This window comes from Rhododendron vialii, chromosome 9a (assembly GCF_030253575.1).
Source record: "Rhododendron vialii isolate Sample 1 chromosome 9a, ASM3025357v1".
Classification (NCBI taxonomy): Eukaryota; Viridiplantae; Streptophyta; class Magnoliopsida; order Ericales; family Ericaceae; genus Rhododendron; species Rhododendron vialii.
The window spans coordinates 7,509,324-7,531,447 of NC_080565.1; the positions used below are offsets into that span (position 1 = coordinate 7,509,324).

The 22,124-nt window shown below is 34.6% G+C and overlaps 1 protein-coding gene across 3 annotated transcripts; it reads right to left on the bottom strand.

Annotated features, from left to right (window-relative positions):
• Nucleotides 1–327: 327 nt before the first annotated feature.
• Nucleotides 328–9,181, bottom strand: LOC131300328 (cysteine-rich receptor-like protein kinase 44). 3 transcript variants are annotated; one of them, XM_058326101.1, is made up of 7 exons: nt 8,301–9,181; nt 7,898–8,077; nt 6,870–7,006; nt 3,379–3,589; nt 2,268–2,505; nt 1,581–1,743; nt 328–879 (listed from the first exon to the last, which is right to left on the bottom strand). In XM_058326101.1, exons 1-7 carry the CDS (start codon nt 9,070–9,072, stop codon nt 553–555), a joined length of 2,028 nt encoding a protein of 675 aa, XP_058182084.1. In that variant the 5' UTR covers nt 9,073–9,181; the 3' UTR covers nt 328–552. The 3 variants fall into 3 exon arrangements, with proteins under 3 accessions (XP_058182084.1, XP_058182083.1, XP_058182085.1); XM_058326100.1 differs by having other exon boundaries at nt 7,898–8,080; XM_058326102.1 differs by lacking the exon at nt 7,898–8,077.
• Between the last annotated feature and the right edge of the window lie 12,943 nt (nt 9,182–22,124).

Genomic DNA, 22,124 nt, shown 5'->3' on the forward strand with positions numbered 1-22,124 from the left:
GTTTTCTAAATTTTGTATCTCATTTGGGTCTAAGGGTAAGGATATTATGACATTAATTCTTGTTCTTGTTAATCTTTGTAACAATTTTAGAGATTCATAAGAAAAATTGCCTTTCAAAACAAGAAAAAAGAACGCGGGAAACTAATTCATCAACCCAATATGAGAAAGTTATATTTTGATATTTTGAAATGGACAATTTTTTTGTTTCTTTTTGGATACGTTCCGAAATTAGAGTCTAATCATCACAAAGTTTTGACCTAAACTTAAAAAGGGTTCAACAAGGGACAAAAAAAAGAAGAAGAAAAAATGCATAACGGGAAAGCTAGGTAGGCCAAATGGGGTCAAATTTTACTACAAAGTAAGGTATAAAAAGTGGATCCAGGGGTGTTGTAGACTGTAGTGCAACCCTCGCACTACACAAATATTATTACATCAATAAAATTAAGCTCAACATGGAGGAAGGAAAAAAGATACAAAATTAATGCGCTTATCGTTCACATGATCATTCACACAAATTTTCTTGTTGCAAAAATAACACCTTCAATACACAAATTAACGAGGATATAACTCAGTAATTGAAGCTTCATTTACTGATTGAGTTGACTCATTCACCCGTGAGCTATCCCCATTTACCCTTGGTACTTCTGAATTGATACCAGGAAAGAAAAATCCAGGCTTTGAGGGTACCGAAAGAGTTATAGAGGAGCTACTAAGCATGACAACAACTGAACCCATTGTTGGTCTTCTTGCTACATTTTCCTGAACGCATAGTAAACCAATATGAATATATCTCATCATTTCACTCGCGGGACTGGAATTAGCCCTCAATGTGGGGTCTATGAGGTTTGAAGTTGTTCCTTCCCTCCAACTTCTCCACGCCTACATGAATTCAACATTGGAAATAAGGTTTCATGACTATGCATGCATGGTTTTTAATCACAATATCAAGCAATATATTACGTAACATTAGTAGCGTTAATTGGTGTAATGGTATCAGAAGTTCATTGAGTGAGATATATCAAGAATCGAGCGTCATAATCATGAAAATATTGCAGCAATATGTATTTGTTTGATCCACAATTTTATACCGTATGTATTGGATTGAGTATTGCACAATTTTGATAGCCGTAGAAAATGACTGTATTGGATGAGTATTGACGAGCTAGAGGTGAGTTTGAGGGGATTCTACGGACATAAGTCATTTGAGGGGTGTTTTTGGCGAGCTAGAGGTGAGTTTTGTGCAAAAAGTTGGCAATTCTGCGGCACACTATGTGGCCAAGAATGTTGTGAGATCGAGGAAGTAGGATTTGTGTATTTGGGAATTTTATCCTCCTCCTTTGCTGTTACCTCCTTTTCATGAGGATGACAGCCATTCCTGATATGGTTTCTTGTTCTTGATTAAATGAAATCCTATCTAAACTTTGGCAATAAAAATTTAAAAAAAAAAATTTCCCGTGTAGTTAGTTTATCATGGACTAAGCCAGAAATGAGTGGGTATGTACCTTGTTATTGACTTTAAAATTTCAAAGGATAATTTTTTGTTGTTGGTAAAATTCCACAAAATTAATATGTGTACTTACATAGCTTATAAGGTTAGTGGGATCATCCTCCATATTCTGCTCTGCGCGGAAACAATTGTTCTGATGACCGCTCAAAATTTCCAGAACTAAGACACCAAAGCTGAAGACATCTGACTTGACGGACAATTGCCTATGCATCATGTACTCCGGAGCTATATATCCACTGCAAAATTGGACAACATCTTAGGCCTTGTTCTTTTCCTTATCAGAAAACTCAATTCTGAGCATCTATGACTGCTATGTGATTCATAATTTTTTATTTTGTTTTTGGTCTTTAGTGAGGTTTTTAACAATTTTGTCAAATTTTCTTTAATTTGTGAGTATACCTAACATATCTTTGCCTAAAAAGTAAAAGCATGTAAGATTTATATTAAAAAAAATCCCTAAAAAAATTAAAAAATCAAACGCCTTTGTTAAATTTTGAACACTCTTTTTACTTTTTAAGTGCGTGCATGTAGACTTAATCTACCCATAAAAGTAAAAGAATTTGATAAGATTTGAAAAAAAATTCATTACAGACCAAAAAAAACGCATAACCCTGTGTAGATCTTCATTTCAAAAACTCATTTAATTTTCAAAATCTACAACCATAGTTTTTACCTTTTTTCCCCTTAGACATTACCCGGTCAATTTTTTTTGGAAGAATTTTTCAAATTATTTGGAAATGAAATTGAAATTGAAACTTACTGGGTACCCGCTATTCTGCTTACAATTGCTTGGGTTTGATCCACTCCAAATAGTCTTGCCATGCCAAAATCTGCAACTTTTGGGTTCATCTCTCCATCTAAAAGAACATTGCTAGCTTTGAGATCACGATGAATGATCCTAAGTCGTGAATCTTCGTGAAGATATACGAGTCCCCGAGCAACGCCTCCTATGATTTTGCTGCGTTTCGCCCAATCCATCTGGTCGCGCCTGTTTGGATCTACACATATTTTTATACATACCATGTTGATTAAAGCTCAATTTGTGTATAGAATTAAATTTGCACTTGAAAGAAATTTAATGTAATGCTACACTATACCATCATGAGTACTTTAGTATGCACATCAAGAGACATACCTACGTCACTAAAGGAAATTTAGGGGCTTTTGGCTAAATAAATCAAATTTTTGTGAATTATTGGTTTGACTTGATAAGAGAAATCGGAAAAGTAAAAAATCATAGTCAAAACCTAATTTTTTTTGAATTAAGAGGGAAAAAAATAGCTTATTGGCTTATTTTGTCTTTATTCAAAAAAATTTGGTTTCGATCGTAATTTTTTACTTTTTAGATTTCTCTGGTCATGACGAAACAATAATCCACACAAAAAATTGTTGAAAAACTAACAAATGTGATTTTTTTTTTTTTTGAATATGGAAAAAAAACAAGTCATTTAGCTTATTAGGCCAAATAACCCCTTAGAAAGTTGTCTTTACGATCTTTTAGTAGTTTTCTACGCTTTGGGGTAAAAATTTTGAACTTACTTAATTCACTTGACGATAGGAAGTAAAACTTAGAAGTATAGAAAAGTTCTTTAGAAAAAAGGTTCAAAGAAGATTTAAAATAATCTAAAACTAATGGCATTTAATCTTATTTTTGTCTTGAGTTGACTTGTTCTTTTTTCAATATTGCATTGAACCAGTACAGCAGTCTTTTGATTAAAAAACAAATGTTTAAAAATGACAAAAATAAGCCCTTTTTGCATTAGAAAATCCGAACTGTAAGGGTTTTCTCTGCCTGTTGAGATCAGAAAAACAAAGAGAAAATAGTGAAATAAAGCTTTAATTTAGACAAGCAAGAATCACAATAGTCTTACCAAATAAGAATTTATCAAGGCTAGAGTTTGGCACAAACTCATAAATAAGAAGCCTTTCGGTCCCTTCCAAGCAAAAACCAATGAGCCTAACCAAATTTCTGTGTTGAAGCTTGGCCACTAGCAAAACTTCATTCCTAAATTCTGTATCTCCTTGATGAGATCCCTGAGCTAGCCTCTTCACAGCTACTTTTTGACCATTCAAAAGCTTACCCTGAAGATGTAACGATAATGTTTCAGAACGTAGGTAATCGAACATCGCACGAGCTTTTTTACCATCTACACTCTTTTTTGTTCTTCATTTTTATTCGGCAAGAGAAATTTTATCTACTTATCCATAGCAAAAATTATTAAGAGAAATTGATAATGGGTATATCGAGGAAGGTTGAAATTCGAGCAACATAATTATACATATGCATCACAACTAGATTGACACTCATATAGAAGCAAATTATATGAATATGGGAGGGATAATTAATTTTCATACTGCTTTTTTTTGTTTTACCATTTTCACTGCTCTTTTGTATTTAATTCATAAAAAATTAGCAAAGGTTCAGAAAGACAAAGATAAATAAAAAACTATCAAAAGTATGTCAACTCTAATAATCTCCATATAGTACAAGTGTACACCTACGCGATGTAGGGGCTGTACAAAATGTACTGGAACATAAAAAGATAAGAACATATACATGAAAAGAATAGGGTATAAACACACATATATTGAATTCTAAAAAGTAGATAATGTGATATTGCGAAAAAAAAAACTAAGTCGAAAAGTACTCTTAATGAACTTTAAAATCTGTAATAAACAATAAAAAACTAAAATTATCAAATTATTTGAAAGATTTGAAAGATTTCTTGGCCACTAAATAAGTGACTTAATAGTTAACAAAGTGCAAGAGTGGAGAAATTAAGAAAAAGAGTGAGATAACATATATATGTGTAAGGGAGAGTGAAAGGGTGGAGAAAAAAAGAGAGTGAGTTGTGAGAAGTAATGAGGCTGATGTTGATTTTTCTTGTTTTTTCAGGACCTCTCTCTCTCTCTCTCTCTCTCTCTCTCTCTCTCTCTCTATATATATATATATATATATATATATATATATATATATATATATAAAGAGCTTGGCTTGGCACATGGACTACACTTGCTTAGCGTTTGTTTCCGTTCTATACACGGGATAAAAAAATCACATTGATTTTTTTAGATCCCGCGTATCGAACGGACGCAACGCTATAGTTGATAAAAACAAGTAGTATAATTTTTTTTCTAGTTACATTCGATGCACGCTAGCAGTGTTCCCGTTCTATGTACTAAAAGACATAAGTGTGTTCAAGAATGAGTTTAAGGCACCATGTGACGGTACTCATGAGCATAGAACAATTTGTCCTTCATATCACATCCCTTCCCCACGTCTGTCACTCCCTCTCCCACATTTTTCTCACTCTCTCTCGGTCTATTTTTATAAACAAAAGATATCAAAAAATCTAGAAAATTAGGATTGGGGATTTGGATGCTTTTCACTGAACCATTCAATGAAAATTGCTCGGATGAAAGCACTTAGAAGTCTTTTTTCTTGCTGATTTCTTGAAGGAATCCTTAAAATTATGTTCTAAACAACATTGAACGGTTCGGATCATCAAAATTTGATTGAATAATGGAGGTTCACATTTTATTATAATAAGGGATCCCTTATAGGATCCATGGTGTATATATCAAGCTTCTTGTAGGGGATCCTCTACTTAGCTTAAGTGCGAACTTCATATTTTTTGATTAAATTTCGATGATCCGAACCGTCGAATGTTTTTAGAACGTGATTTTAAAGGTTCCCGAGAGAAATCAACTAAAAATATGACCAAAAATGCTTAATCCAAACAGTTTTTCATAAAGTTCGCATATAACTATTTTATGAAAAACTTTTTGGATTAAGCACTTCTTGGTCATCGAAATTTGATGAAAAATTTGAAGTCCATACTTAAGCTAAGTAGAGGATCTCTCATAAGAAGGGGACTGTATATATCGGGGCTGGTTCCACCAACACAAAACTTAACACAAATTGTGACACTCCATCCCAGCCTTCGAAATCAAGGGCTAAGATTAAAACTTAAAACACCTCATCTCCCCTCCTACTAACGTCATTCTCTCTCTCTCTTGGTAAAACAAAGTAACGTTGTTCTCCCTCCTCAACCCTCACACATGTTCTCTCGCTCCCTCACGCATGTTGTCCCTTAGGAGACAGCATAAGTGTTGGTCCCATTCGGGCTGTCCATGCTCGACAATGGATGACTGAGATATGTTCAACCCATTCAAAATAAGCTCTTATTCTCGTTGTCGTAGAGAAAAATGTTGTCTAATCTGGATACCTTGGGTGTTAGCCCCATCCGTGTCCCCCCATTTCCATTTTGAATTACGTAAATGTTTAATAAAAAATTATTCAAATCAAGCCCTTCCTGGTAATTTTTTTGCCGATTTCTCGTGGATACTCTTAAAATCATGTTCTGAACATATTGAGTGGCTCGGATCATCAAAATTTGATCGGAAACTATGAGATTAAGATTTGTGGTATTTTTTTAGATGTTTTTTTAGGCGTCTTTAAAACCGCCCCGTATATATATACACTGAATGGTGTAATCACTTCTTTTGCCCTGCATGGGCAAATGGCTTGTATGATTTTATTCATGTGTATTCCAAATTATTCCTTCCGTTCTAAAATGAGTGGCTTGTTTGGAATTCCGTACCATTTTAAAATGCTTATATCTTTCGATTTATAAAGTTTTATTTGATTTTGAAATTTTTGTTTAATAGAACTAATTAAAATCTATCGAATAAGATCCATATTGCATATTTTTTAACACTCATATTGAAATATATAAGCAATTAAAAATGACACGCTTTCCCAAAAAGGTCACTAATTTTGTAACGGAGGGAGTAATTAATTACTCCATCCATCCTAATTTGTTGTGCCTATTTTGACTTTCACGCAATTTAAGGAAAAATCATAATTAGGCTCCGTTCCAGAAATCTTCTTATAAAATAAGCAGCTTATTTCACATTTTCAAACTCAAGAATAAAGTAAATGAAAAATATTTTTTTAATTTTTTTTGCACCGTATAAAAGATCTTGATGGGGTCTATCAAACAAAATTCATATTGATAGGAAAATTATTTGTATAAACACATTATTTTTAAACTTGAAATTGCCTTCTTAAAAAATAAGTACTTATTTTGAGTTGCGGAACGGAGCCTTACATTGATTTTGTGCTAATTTTACTATTTTACCTCTTTGAAACTTATAACTTTTTGTCAACTTTCTTGTCATGTCATTAATTTGCTCAATTTTCCTTTCAAATTAAGTTCAAAATTTGAATTTAGAAGGGAGTTAATGAGGGGTAAATTGGTAATATGAATATCCCAAATTGGTAAATTTTGAAACAAATGTATCATTTTGAAACATTCCAAAAAAATAAGACCACAACAAAGTAGGTGAGAAGGAGTACCTTGTAAACAACTCCAAATCCACCCTGTCCAAGCTTATTAACATCAGAAAAGTTGTCCGTTGCGGCGCTAACTGTATCAAAGTCGTACTGCAAGGATTCCACACTGCTCATTCCGTCCCCACTCTCAGATTCAGCATCTGAAGTATATAGAACCAGAATAAAGTTACATACAAGCAAAACAAATTTGTTATTGTCAATCCATTAAGTTGACGATAAACACATTAGAAGATAAAAAATATATATTTTTTAGTACTTTTTATATCCTTTAATATGTATTCACACACTCATCATTGTCAACTCATTAAGCTGATTTTAAAATTTTTCAAAAGCAAAAATACAAAAACGACTTCTGCAGGTGTCAGACCAACAAAAAGATGGGTGACTTTGTAGTATTGCCTACGTGTTTAATTGTGGCCCAAGTGTTACATATGGGAAGCTCATTATTGTATTTTATGCTCCATCTTTTGCTTTTTCTTTTTGAAAAGTGGTATACATCAGCGGAAGTTACGGAGAAATTAGTCCACAACAGATTCAAAGACTGTCTATAATTTTGAACTAGAAACGCTTCCGACGAGACTCAAATCCTGGCTTGGCCTCTCTCAAGAGAAGAACCTAATAATACCATTGGGTTATAAGACAATGGTATTTTTATGCTTTTTCATATGGATGAGATTGATCATACTCTATGGTCCTCGATTTACATGTAAATACAATAATCTCGTCCGTTTAACAGTTTTAAAATTTTAATTTTAATTATTATCTTATTTTTTTTATTCATTACTCTCATTTTTTTTCCCTCTAATCATTACCTTTATTTTAATCATTACTTTATTTTTCTCTACACTCATTACCTACAAATTTAAATTCAATCATTACTTATATTTCCAAAGTCTGGAGGTGTTTGAAATGTCTAAATAGTGGGGGTGACACTAATAAGAAATTGTTAGTTTTCCCACCCCGTTTCAGAATTTCTTGAGAGAAATCGAAAAATTAATAAAGTTGTAGACAAAAACTATCTTAAAACTTACGTTCAACATACGTCCTTGGCTTCCCCAGGTTGTCCCCCTGGTTCTTCTTTCTTAATATGATGAAAAAGGAGACAATGGCAAGTATCACAAATGTAGTTACCGAAGCAACAACAATGATGATTGTTCGCATTCTATTATTATTATTATTGCCTCCTCCTGCAGTATTTTCATTGCCTTGATCTCCTGCAAAAATCATTAATTTATTCTCAACATATCAATTTTTAAAAACAAAATAGATTCTTCAAGTTGTAATCCAGCTTCTACCATATACCATATGCCCGAATCCGATCACCAAGCTAGAGCTGGAATGGGCTCGGATATGACCGGACTGCACCTCGTGCTGTATCCATGGTCGAATTGGAGACAAGCCGTCTATGGAAAAACAAAATTTAGGCTTACATACCTGGAATCACCCCAAGGAAAGATGCGTTCTCGTACCGGAAATTACAACTGGGTTTAAGGACTCTCCCTCCCACTGGCCCGAAACCGCAACACTTAGGGATATCCTCGATAGCCTGCTGGAGACAATCCTCGCATTGCTGTTTGGACAAGTCAGGCGTGCACTGGGTAAATGCGTATATAGGAATGTTGTCCGGGCCGGGAGCGTATCCCGAGTCAAACTTTCGACGGGTCCCCCCTTTCGCTGCTCGGACTCGTAGATCGTTCATTAATAGGTTTCTCAGCGCGTCCTTGAATGCTTCTACGCTTGTCGCATTTTTTTGAACGCTCCACCTAAAAACTCTCGGATCGACCGCCATAACGCCTTCCATTGCCTTGCGCGAGTACCGCACCATACAGTAGTCGTACCATACGATTCCCTCCATGTCGTCGGGATCGTACTCTGGCCATCCCGTTGGCGCCTTGCCGTCGGGACAAGACCCGAGCAAAGCAGTCGCACTGCTGATACACTCACGACACGTATCGGGCTCAACGTCGGCTCTGCATAGCGCCATCGCATAAACCGTGTCGGTATTTACGCCTTCCGAGGAACTGGAGTAACCGTATCCATTTGTCCGAGTGGAGAGGGAGTTTAGGAGGGTGTCGCGGTTCGTCTGGTATGTATTACTCCTTGTGTAATTACAAAAGTAGTCTATCATTTCATTGGAGGATATGAAGGAAACCAAGTTTATGAGAATTACTTGAGAAAGGAAGAAGAGAAATCTGAAAACACCCATTTTCTTTGTAGAGGAGATGAAGGTACTACTAATAATACTTGAGTAAGGTTCTTTGGATTAAAACTTGTATAAAAGGAACTCTGGATCATAAGGTGCTGCAAATGATGTCCACATAAATGTTGGAAAATGGGCAAAGAGTATTCGCTGGGTTTTGACCCAAAAATTGAAGTGGGATCCAAATCGCATGTTGCACGATCCAACATCTCAGAGGTGCACAGCAAGGTACTGTACACTTCACTGCACAGTACCAACCCGAAGTCCGTCTATTTATATATGGTGTAGTTGGATTTTCGAAGGTACAGAAAATATAATTGCTTCTCTCCAGATCTGGCTTCAATATAGACCGAAGGGAGAGTGTAGGTTATTTCTTGGAGTGACCTACGATCCATTAATCTACCTTTCCAAATATAACTCTTAAGGGTTTGTTTCGATCATTGATTCAAATGTTCTTCCGGTGGATTCTAGAAATATTTTGGAGGACTTGAGGATTAATCAAGGCGTACGGCAATTAATTATTTGGTGTGGTGTATGTGGATTCAACAACTCGATATTCGGTCAGTCGATGAGGATTCACAGTTGTTTTAGTTAAGATCATTTTGTAACTGCACAATGATTATTTTTAGTGGTTTGATTTCTACCCGTGGTTTTTACAATTTGTAAAAGATTTTTCACGTATATCTTTGTGTTCATCGTTTATTTTTTTAATTTTTATTATTTTGCTTGTTGAGTATTTAAATAGCGAAAAAAGAGTTTTCAGTTCTAATGACGAAGGGGTGGTGATGCAAAATTGAGACTTGGTCATCAATCTAACAACTGTAAAGTGAGTAGATTCTCTTCGGAGACCCGTAATAAGTGGGTTGGAATACGAAGAGAATCTCTCCTATTGACGCGGCTTCTTTGGTTAACCATTGTGTGTACCTGAATCATGCGCAATCAAATCAAATGTCACTCCACCTTCTACGCTGTGACCTTCAGGAAAACGTAAAAGTCACTGCCATCAAGCTCCCACACTTTGAGGCTATGTTCTCTTGAACTTAATTTAAATTTAAAGATTTTATTTTTATTTAATTTTTTTTAATTTATTAATTTTATGTCAAATTTTTATAGATTATTGATCTATTTCGATGAAAGAAATTAGAAAAGTAAAAAAAAAATTATTTTTACCCATGTATTTTGAGAAATGATCACTTTTAGCAAAAAAAAATTTATTTTTTGAATTTCTCTCTCTGAGACGAATCAATAACTTAAAATTTTATCGCAAAATTAAAAAATACAAAAAAAATCCAAATAAAGACAAATCTCAAATTTAAATTAAGTTAAAAAGAACGTGACCTGAGTCGTGGACTGCAGAAAGTACCTTTTATGACCATGATCATTACACATTATGAAAGACCATAGTTGGTCTTTAGGCATTATGAAAGTACCTATTGGTTTCTGTTCAAAAAAAAGTACCTATTGGTTCGTCTTGGGAGGCGCCCGTGGTCATTGCACGTTATGAAAGACCAGACCCGGGGCTCTGCTGCGCCCATGAGGTAGCCCTACCCAGTACAAAAAACAAAAACGACAACGTTTTGGAGTAAAAAAAAATCATTATCTTCCATTTACAATTTTATGGAGCAGAAACATGATTATGAGAGCTTTAGAGATAAAATTTGATTATGTCTCTTTAGAATAATATGATCAGAATAATAAGACCTTCACACCCGTTCAAACGGGTTAAAAATTGGAGCATTTAATTTTTTAACTATATTTTTTAATATATAAAAGGTCTCGAAAAATTAAATGCTCAAATTTTCACTCCGTTTGAAAGAATCTTGTTATTCTTATCATATTATTCTAAAAGGTCGTAATTTATTTTTATCTCTAGGGTTCTCATATTAAATATATGTTTTTTATTTAAGACTTTGTGGAGCAGAAATGTGATTATTAGAGCCCTATAACAAAAAATAATTATGACCCTTTAGAATAATATGATAAGAATAACAAGATCTTTGCACTGATTCAAACAGAGTGAAAATTTGAGCACTTAATTTTTTGAGACCGTTTATATATTAAAAAATATGGTTAAAAAATTAAGTGCTCTAATTTTTAACCCGATTGAACGGGTGAGAAGATCTTATTATTCTAATCATAGTATTCTAAAAAGACATAATCAAATTTTGTCTCTAAGACTCTTATGATTACGTTTTTGCTCCACAGAATTGCAAATGGAAGATAAGAATTTTTTTTTACTCCAAAACGTTGCCGTTTTTTGTACTGGGTAGGGGCTGCTTCCTCATGGGCACAGCAAAGCCCCCAGGTCCATGAAAGACCACAGTTGGTCTTTTGTACGCCCTCTGTTCTATTTTTATGTAGAATATTTGGAGGTCTAATTTTATGATCAATTGGATCGATCGAAACTTCGGAAGCTCAAACGTTATTTAATTGCAAATTATCCGATTTGGCAAATTTTGGACGAGCTTTGATCGGGCCCAAACTTGGCAAATTGACTTATTTCGCGCTGCGGTCAAGACTTACAACCCTAAGACATGAGCCCTGGTTTTTTCGGCCTATTTCCTTCGTTTAGGCTTTCAATTTGCATTTTTTGCCATTTTAGAAAAGTTTTAATTCGTTAATAACTCTTAGTCCGTAATTCCTTATTAGCTGGTTCTTTTTGGGAAAGTCTTGTTTTACTTTTATTTTTTCAATTTTATTATTTTTCCCAAATTTCGGAAAACTTCGTTCTTAAGTTAGGGTTTTGCTAGGGTTTACGCATTTTCTCCATAAAAGGGCTATAACCTCATTATGTAAGTAGCTTTTTATTAATAATATTCAGACTTTGTCTCTTTCTCTCATGGACTCGAGTTTATCAATCGTTTGAATTAGTACATAACTAATCTTTTTGTTAATTCGGTTGCGTCAATTTTGATTCAGTTTGATATTTAGCATACTTTAACTTGTGTTCGTGTCTTGTATAATTATAGTCCATTATTGTGAATAAACTCTTGTTATCTGGTGCTCCTCCAATAAAGTGCATGGTTTTTGTTCTTGTTATTGCACACTTCTGGGCACTAGTCAAGGAATATGGTTTTTCTTCTATTAGAGTGATTTCATTTTAGAGTCTATTTCTGTGAGAATTTGAATAAAGTTTTTGTTATGGCTTGCTCATAGCACTCATTGACTAGTTTGTTGATTCTAAATTCACGCAAAAAAAGTGAAATGAAAAAGGATATAATAAAAACATTGATGAACTCTTGCTATTTTTTGCGTCTAGTGAGCATATGATACGTGTAAATTTGGAAGATTGTCTAGTTTTTGTAATTTGCATTTGCTAGGGACTACCAAAGTTTAAGTTGGGGATATGATAAGCACACAATATTGTATATTTTTGTGCATAGTATCTCCTATTTATCATATCATTATGTTCATTGTTGATTCTTTTAGATGATATTGTGGGTGATGTATATTTATATTGATTTTAGGTAATTTAATCTAAAGGGTACGTGTTACATCCAACTTTAACTTGCTAGTCACGAGCCAAAAAATGAAGCCGGCATCGTCATTCAAAAGTCCAATTCAAAGTATAAAATTTTGCCTGTATTTTGACCCCGATCGGACACCAATAAAAATCAATCTAAGCATCACCGAACGCCAAGTATGATAACATTGCACAGAAATGGATTGGAAATGGAGTCCTGGTAGAAAAGTCAAGGTTGAAATGAGATACTTATTTACTTATTTCCAAGCGGAAAATCAATTTCGGTTGCATTCATTAGTTTGCATTTGTCTTTGTATTTATGGGCAATAATGGTGTTTTCACTAACAAAAAATACTAAAAATTTAATGCATTTTATCATCTCGTTTTTACTAACAAAAAAGTTTAAACATTTTACCATCTGATTTCTACTAACAAAAAAATTGTTAACAAATTTTTTTTTGTTACAGAAACTCTACTCACAAATTCATTAACAACTTATTCACAAACTTTTTTTTTGGTAATTTTACACTCAAAATTTATTCAAACATATCTGGACCGTTCAAAATACGTTTGGACAGCTGAGATGATGTTCTGCACCACGTGGCCGGTGCCTACCTGGCACTGAAAAGCTTCTCATACCTTTGGAGTACTTTGGATCAGCTCCGTCTCTTGTACTGGCCAGATACTGACATGTACAGTTGTAATAGTAAAGCACGAGACGGCACTGAAAAACTTTCTCATGCCTTTAGAGCATCTCCAATCCAATACCCTATTTGAGAGTATCAAAATATTCTATTTTATTCATAAAGCGATTTTAGAGGAAATCACTATTCCTATTTACTCCAACCACAAACCTCTATTTATTCATAAAGTGATTTTAGAGGAGATCCTCCATATTTTCTCTCATCCTCTAAATATGGAGGATCAAAATCTCATCCTCTCAAATAGAGGAGGCTTGAGAGGATGAATTGGAGGAGTTCCATACTCTCAAATGAAGGAATAGAGCATGGGTTGGAGATGCTCTTAGGGAGGCCTGCTATGGAAATCTCTTTGCGCCCCCCTGACACACCCCCCAGCCCGACCCCACCCCCGGACCAAACCACCCCAGCAATAATTCACTCAACCTACGCCATTTTTTTATTTTTCATTAATTCACTTAATAACTTTTATATCTTTTTTCATTTTTATTTATTTAATATTATTTAAGTGTTTCAATTTTTAATCCGGTTGAATCGATGCAAAGATCTTGTTTTTTTTTTATCATTTTGTCTTCAATGATCATAATGAATTTTTGGCTCGAAGGCCTTTCAACAAGTACCCTAAGACTTATTATTTAGTTTCAGGTCTCTCTTAGGGTGCTCATTGAAAAGTCTTAGAGCCAAAAATTCATTACGACCATTTAGGATGAAATGATAAAAAAAAAATAAGATCTTCGCACCGGTTCAAACGAATTAAAAATCGGAACACTTATTTTTTTACTCTTTATATGTATTTTTAAATTATTTAATATTATATGCGTGAATAAATTTTTTTATGTTATTGAAATTTTACTCTTATTAAAATTTTATAATTATTTTATGTTATTGAATTCATTAATTTTGTTTTTATTTATTTCTTTTATCTATTTTATTTCTAACCACTTGTTTAGATTTCTTTATATCTTTTTATCTTCAACTATAACCACTCATTTAAATTTTCTTTTTATCTTCAATTACAACCACACATTCAGTAAAACAAAAAACTATTAAAAGTAAAACAAAAAAATAGTAAAAGTTAAAAGTTAAAAAAAAACAAAAACAGTAATTAAATCTTTTAAAAGAAAAAAACTAGTAAAAGTTAAAAAAAACTAAAACGGTAATTAAAGTATTTTAAAAGTATAAAAAATTAGTAAAAGTAAAAAAAAACAGTAATTATTTACTGTTAAAAAACAAAAAAAAAAAACTAATCAAAGTAAAAAGAAAAAAAATCGAAAAAGGAGGGGAGGAAGGGCAAAGGGGAGAAAGGTGGTGGGGCCGGAGGAGGGGGTGTGTCAGGGGGGGGTGCGAGACGAGGCTCCCCGGCTATAGCCCACCCCCCCCCCCCCCCCCCCGGCCCTACCTCCCTTTTCCCAGTTTACCCCCCGCCTCTCTCTCTCTCTCTCTCTCTCTCTCTTTTTTTTCTTTCCACCGTTTGCTTCTTTTCTTCTTCTTTTTTTTTCTTTTTCTTTTCCAGTTTATTTTTTCATTTTTTTTCATTTTCTTTCTTTCCAGTTTTAATTTTTTTCTCACTTTAATAATAGGTTCAAGTCTAATTCTAGGCTTTGTAAAGTAATTGAGAGAAAAAAAGTGTTTCAATTGATCATGTTTATCCCACTGTTTTCTTTTTCTTTTTTTGTCCTTTATAGATTAAAAAATAAAGTTACGAAAATAAGTGTTTCAATTTTCAATCCGTTTGAACCGGTGCAAAGTTGTTATTTTTCTGATCATCTCATCCTAAATGGTCATAATAAATTTTTGGCTCCAAAGCCTTTCAATAGACACCCTAAGAGAGTCTTAAAATTAAATAATGAGTCTTAGGGAGTTTGTTGAAAAGCCTTAAACCAAAAAATTCATTATGACCATTTAAAATAAAATAATAAAAAAACAATCTTTGCTCTGATTTAATTGAATTGAGAATTAAAGCACTTAATTCTTGAATTATATTTTTAAATATACAAAGGGTGTATTTATAGAAATTAAATAAATAAGATATAAGTAATTAAATAAAAAAATAATTTAAAAAGTATGGGGGACCCGGGGGCTCTGCTGCCCCCATTGACATAGTAGCCCCTAAAACGTTTCCATTTTTGTTTTAAAAAAAATAGAAACCATCCATTTGCAATCCTATGGAGTATAAACGTGATTTGAAACAACATACTACTGAATCAGTTAAGAGGATCTATGCTAAATAATGGTTAACAAATTTATAAAATTGTACTATAGTTAAAAAAAAGTAATCCTAAATATAACATTTGTATTATGGATTAGTATGTCGTTTGCAAAATACATTTCGTAATTAGTTCCCGAACACTAATTGTAATCTTAATGAATTTTTTGTTTTACGGCCTTTCAACAAGCACCCTAAGACTCATTATTTAGTTTCAGGACTCTCTTAGGGTGTTCGTTGAAAGGCTTTGGAGCCAAAAATTTATTACGACCATTTAGGATGAAATGATCAGAAAAATAACATCTTTGCACTGGTTCAAACGGATTGAAAATTGAAACACTTATTTTAGTAACTATATTTTTTAATCTATAAAGGACAAAAAAAGAAAAAGAAAACAGTGGAATAAACATGATCAATTGAAACACTTTTTTTCTCTCAATTACTTTACAAAGCCTAGAATTAGACTTGAACCTATTATTAAAAAGAAAAAAAAATTCAAACCGGAAAGAAAGAAAATGAAAAAAAAAGCTGGAAAAGAAAAGGAAAAAAAAAAGAAGAAAAGAAGCAAACGGTGGAAAGAAAGAAAAGGGAGAGAGAGAGAGAGGGGCGGGGGGTAAACTGGGAAGGGGGGGGGGGGGGGGGGTGGGGGGGGGGGGGGGGGAAGGTGTGTCAGGGGGGAGTAGCAATTTTCGCCTTTAGGGGGTACTTTGGATCGGGCTGGGGGAGTTGTTGTCCCTTAAAGGGACAACAACGTGCTATCCCGGCCGAGGGGATCCCATTCCGGTCTTGCTTCGATGATCAAAAATATTCACTTCGTAGAGCTCGTCGAGTTGAACAAGTATGCAAAAAATCAATTTGATCGGATATCATTAAGTGCCTGATCGGAATATATATAACTTGCCAATAATGGGATATAGTAGATTTGATCCAGTGTTTCGGATCCATTCTTTTCAAGACAAAAAGGTTTCGATTAGGCACTTAATGATATCCGATCGATTTGATTTTTTACGTACTTGTTCAACTCGATGAGCTCTACGAAGTGAACGTTTTCGATAATTAGAGCGAGATCGGAGCGGGGCCCCCTTGGCCGAGACAGCAGGCTGCTGTCCCTTTAAGGGACAATGGACAGCAGCTCCCCCAACTCCCTTTGACCGCAGATTACTAATCGCCCCCGCCAACCCCCCCCCCCCCCCCCCCCCCCCCCCCCCCCCCCCCCACCCCCCTTTTTAATAGCTTTTTTTTCATGTATTTTTTTAAATAAATTTTATATTTTTGAAATCTGCTCAACGAAACCTATCAAACGAGCCTAATAGTGATAGAGAAATAATGTAAAACGGAAAAATTATATTTTTTTCGTAGTTTAAACTGTCTAACGAGATTGAAAAATGTGTTTCAAATTTAAATCCGTTTGAACCTGTAGAAAGAGAAAAAGTTTTCTGATCATTTTAGTTATGACCATTTATGATAAAATGATCAAAAACCTAAAATCTTTTCACTGGTTGAAACGAAAAAAAGAAAAGAAAAAAGAGAGGCAATCGGTGCCTTGTAGTGCACGTGGTGCTTTTGTGTGCATGTGAGCCTTGAAGAGTTTTGAACGTGGAGCACATAGGTGAATTGGGGCTTGATGACTAAACATTACAGTACGTGGGTCAGAAAGTAGGAGTAATCAGTTATCCTGCAGAGAAAAAATATTTAGAGATGAGCACCTTATCCACTTGCCTATGGTTGAGCACCTTATACAACGTTGTACTGCATACATTTGATATGATCACTTCGAGTTGTCTCACTCACTTGTCGTTGAGCTCCCATCCATTTTCATTTGCAGCGCGCACACATATAGCTATTGGCCATGTTAATGGCAATCACTTCGTGCAAGTTTTCCTATACTGTCATTACCCTGTACCATCCATCATCATATGGTGGAGGCCAAATGCATCAAATGAAGCACACGGATAAGCTCATCCTTATGAAGCACGCCTCCAATTGTGGTACGAAGTAATGCAGATAGATTCGCCGGGACGACGACCAAAATTTAGCGGAAACATTGACTAAATTTGTGTATTTATTTATGTTCATGTATTGGTTCTATATACTCAATTATAATTAAATGAAGTTTCATTTCAGTTTTGCATTATTGACTGTTCAGAGAAATATAAAGTAAATTTAAGTGGATTCAACATACATAATTTACTTGAAAACTCAAATATAGAAGTTTAAAAAAAATGAAGAATAAACAAATAAAAACATAGAGTTAATATATTGGGCCCAAAAAAATTATTTAATTTAAACACATTATTTCATATTCAATATTAGACTTGTTTGATAGGTTTCGTTGATTAGATTTCAAATATATAAAATTTATTTAAAAAATATGTGATTTCAACCTCTTTAGACAGTTATATATTACAAAATATGGTTAAAAAATTAAGTGTTTCAAATTTCAATCTGTTTGAACCAGTGGAAAGATATTATTTTTCTGATCATTTTATCCTAAATGGTCATAATTAAATTTTGACTCTAGGCACTCATTGATTAACCCTAAGAAATATTTGATTCTACGACTTTCTCATGGTTAATCAACGAGAACCCTATAGTCAAAATTTAATTATGACAATTTAAGATAAAATGATCAGAAAATTAAAATCTTTCCATTGGTTCAAACAGATTAAAATTTGGAACACTTAATTTTTCAACCTTTTTAGACAATTTAAACTGCCACAAAAATATAGTTTTTCCGTTTTACATTATTTCACCATCAATATTAGGCTCGTTTGATAGGTTTCATTGAGTACTTTTCAAAATATAAAATTTATTTAAAAAATAGGTGAAAAAAAAGTTATTCACATTTACAGTTTTATAGAAAAATAAAATAAGAGAGAAAGAAAACTGTGTGGGTGTGTGAGAGAGCATGTGGATGGGGTAAAACGGGAAATACCATGTGCCCAGTGTCAGACCCCCCCGACACGGGGGAGGGGGGCGATTAACAGCTCTTTTTTTGGACCAACTCCTTGTCTTGTACTGGCCAGATACTGACATGTACAGTTGTACGTAATAGTAAAGCACGAGATGACATGTGATAGGTTATACAACAAAATAGAACACTATTGCTGCTAACACTGTTGAGCGCTCAGACACTCAGATATGGACCTGAGCACTTAAAAACTGGACCTGAGTGCTCAGGTTCTATTTCCTTGCATGCTTTGAAACATTTGATTTGAACTCTGGAAAGATCAGTACACACCCAGAAACCATATTAACTTGAAATAAGTGTTTACAACAAACAAAATAAAGACTTGGTGTTGCACACCACTCTTGAGCGCTGTGTAACACTCATGAGCGCTCGAGAATTGGTCTTGAATGCTCAAGCGTGATGTGAGGCTCACAACTGTTTACGAATAGGTTGAAACCACGGAATAAATGAATGGACAAAGCATTTATAACAAAAAAAAAAAATTGAATTTTGAAGCATTAGATGAAGTTTTTGAATGTTTTAAGACTAAACAGAATATCAAAAGCCTTGACTTAGCAAATCATAAACTACTTTTAGACCCAACAGCTATAGCTAATCAAAAAGCATAAGGAAAAGACCTAGATGCTCTACAAGGGACTTGAGCGCTCAAGAACTGGTCATGAGCGCTCAGATCCTTCTGAACTCAGAAGTTTTAAACTTCTTCTTTGTTCACAGTAAAGGTTGAGCTCATAGTCAGTATAAGAAATTGACGCGAGCCTAGTGGCTCCCCCTAGGATGGAGAAAACAATAGCCAAAGATGGCTTTCTACCTTTGTTTGGCTTGAAGCAAGGCTCCTTTGTTGATGGATGTTCGAAAACAGGGTTGATAGCTATTTTGTTTGAGAAAAATCAGGTGTTTGAATGAAGGAAACTCATATTCGCGCTCCACTTTATACTAATGACGCTACACTTTTTTTATGAAGTTACTAGTAACTTCACGTTAAAGTTGGAGCGCTATCAGTAAAAAGTGGAGCACGAAAATCAGTTTCCTTCAATGAAAGGAAGTGTATGGGAGTAGTGTTTTGATTTGAAAAACTAGATTTTGAAGGCTTGTTTTTCACTTCTTTTTTTTCTAAAACCAAATTTCATGCAGAAAATAAGCCCTTTTGCTCTCCTTCACACTCTAAGGTTCCGTTTATTTCGATGTATAATGTTTTACAATGTAAACTGTTTTCCATGTAAAATGTTTTTTTAGAAAATAAATTTCAAAATTTTATTTTCCGGTGTTTGGTTGGGACTTGAAAATATTTTCAGAAATCAACAAAATAGTGTAGAGAGAGGGGGGGCCTTAAACGGTGGAGAGATCTGTGAATATTGGAATTGAACGTGGATCAGGACTAATGATCGAGGAAACTAAGTAGTGAGAATTTTAGTAGAAGGCAGCGGATTCATTTCGGAAAATAACTTACGAAAGATTTCAGTATGTCATTTTCATCCAATTGATGGAAAATATTTTACATGTAAAATGTTTTTCTAATTTTTTTCACAACCAAACACCGAAAAATATTTTATGCCCAAGCAAATGGAGCCTAAAACAAACTGATCTCCCCTCCTTTCTCTAGCACATGCATGCTTATATTAGAGGTTTTTGGGGAGTGATTTTGACACTCCCCAAATTGATAACCACACTCCCAAAGGGAAGTGCCAAAATCAATTTGGGGAGCGCCAAAATCAATTCCTGTATGGAATTGATTTTGGCACTCCCCTAGAGAGTGTGGTTATCAATTTGAGGAGTGCCAAAATCAATTTGGGCATCCTCATTAGGGCTGGCCAAGGGTAGGATTGGGTCGGGTTAGGTCGGGTTGGACCCGACTTTAGTCAGCGACAAGCCTGGAAAAATGATAGTGGTCGTCACACAGAGCCTTTTGCATTCCGTTGCATCCAAGGCAAGACCATCGGTGTCAGAAGCAGAGAAGCATCGGTTATATGGCATTTACAACCAGTTCTTGGATTCGAAAAGATCCGTTGGTGCACAGGTCTCTCTCTCTCTCTCTCTCTCAGATTGTCGAAATGCCCACCCGAGACCGACCCGACCAGTATCCCGACCCGACTTTAGTCAGATTGTCGTAATGCCCACCCGAGACCGATCGAACCACTGGTCGGGCTCCGACCGAAATGTGGTCGGATTGGAGTAGTCGGGTTCGGTCGGGTCATCGTATTAGGAAAAAAAAAACTACGTAAATACAGCAGAAATACATCAACTCAACCAGATCTACAAATTCAACAACAAAAGCCTTCGTTCAAAAAATCAACGAACTCAACAACAAAAACTCAACAACAAAAGATCTACAAACTCTTCGTTAGAAAAATCAAATTTTTGATTCAAAAATTACGCTGGCCCAGAGGACGAGGAACTACTGCAAACCTTTGTTCTTCTCCTTCTCCTTCTAAAAGCCTTCGTTCTTCTACAGATCTACAACCCTAATTAGATGTTCGTACTCAAGATTAATGCACTTTATGTAATATATTATTATAGATAAAATTTTATAATAGATAATAAATATTAAACTTGACTAGTTATGAATGAAACGAAAGATAGGCATTTTTATAACCTAAACATTAAGTATAATATTTTTTTTTATGCACAACAAGAAGGCCAGTAGGTATGAAAGAATAAAAGAAAATTAGTGTTAACTAGTAAAGAACATGCATTCCTACAAACTGATAAAATCATACTATGGACAAATAAATTAGGAGCCCTGGGTTTCACCAACTACAAGGTCACCGTAGAAATTATTAAAGTACAATTGGACCCTGAGGAAATTTGTACGTACAATCTAAGTCCTAAAATATTTTCATTACTTATAACATCTTAAGACCTACCTAAATACTCAATGAGAAATAACAATTTACTAAGTTACCAAGTTATCCTAAGGTGTACGAAATTACTACTGGACAATCTAAATACAGTGTACTTATAACATCTTAAGTTAATAAAATTACTAAGTAACATATTTGTTCGATATAAAAATTTCAACAATACAAAAGGTATCGGCCCAATCCAAATCTCTTGCATGTTTAATTATTTGCATCTATCAATTGTTATATTGTTGTCTCACTAAAATATATCATGTTTGAGTTGTTGTTGATTGTATCATGTTGTACGTGCTAGAATGGACTTAGATTCTTAGGTGGTTACGAGTAGTGGCTCATGTAGACGATGTTAAGTAAATGGAAATTGGTAAAGTGTTGGAAGTGTGAGATTGTGGATTGTGATTTAAGCCATGGCTATGACAAGGGTAACCAATGGGGCCCTGTGTTGAAAAGGGTAACCAATGGAGCCCTATGTTGACATGGGTTACCTGCGGAACCCAATGATGAGAAATGACGCTAATGTATAATGCGTCATGGGAAAATTCGCTTCTTTGTTCAAGAGGGAATAGGTCCCATGAGACGGTTATAGTTAGTGGTAAGTAATGTACGTCCTGCCCTAATGTACGATGCGTTATGGGAGGACTCGATTATCCTGTTATGGTCTTAAGTGCGCTCACCTATGACCCTGGTGTAGGACAAGCAAGAGGAATGGTGGACCCATGAGATAGTTGTAGTTAGTGGATGTGGGAGGAAAAGATCTTGTGGAGAAGATCTCTAGATTTCATGTAAGTTAATGGATAGTAAATAAAAAGACGATGTGCTATCATGTACCTTTTGTGTATTATCAATTGTTATATTGTTGAACTGC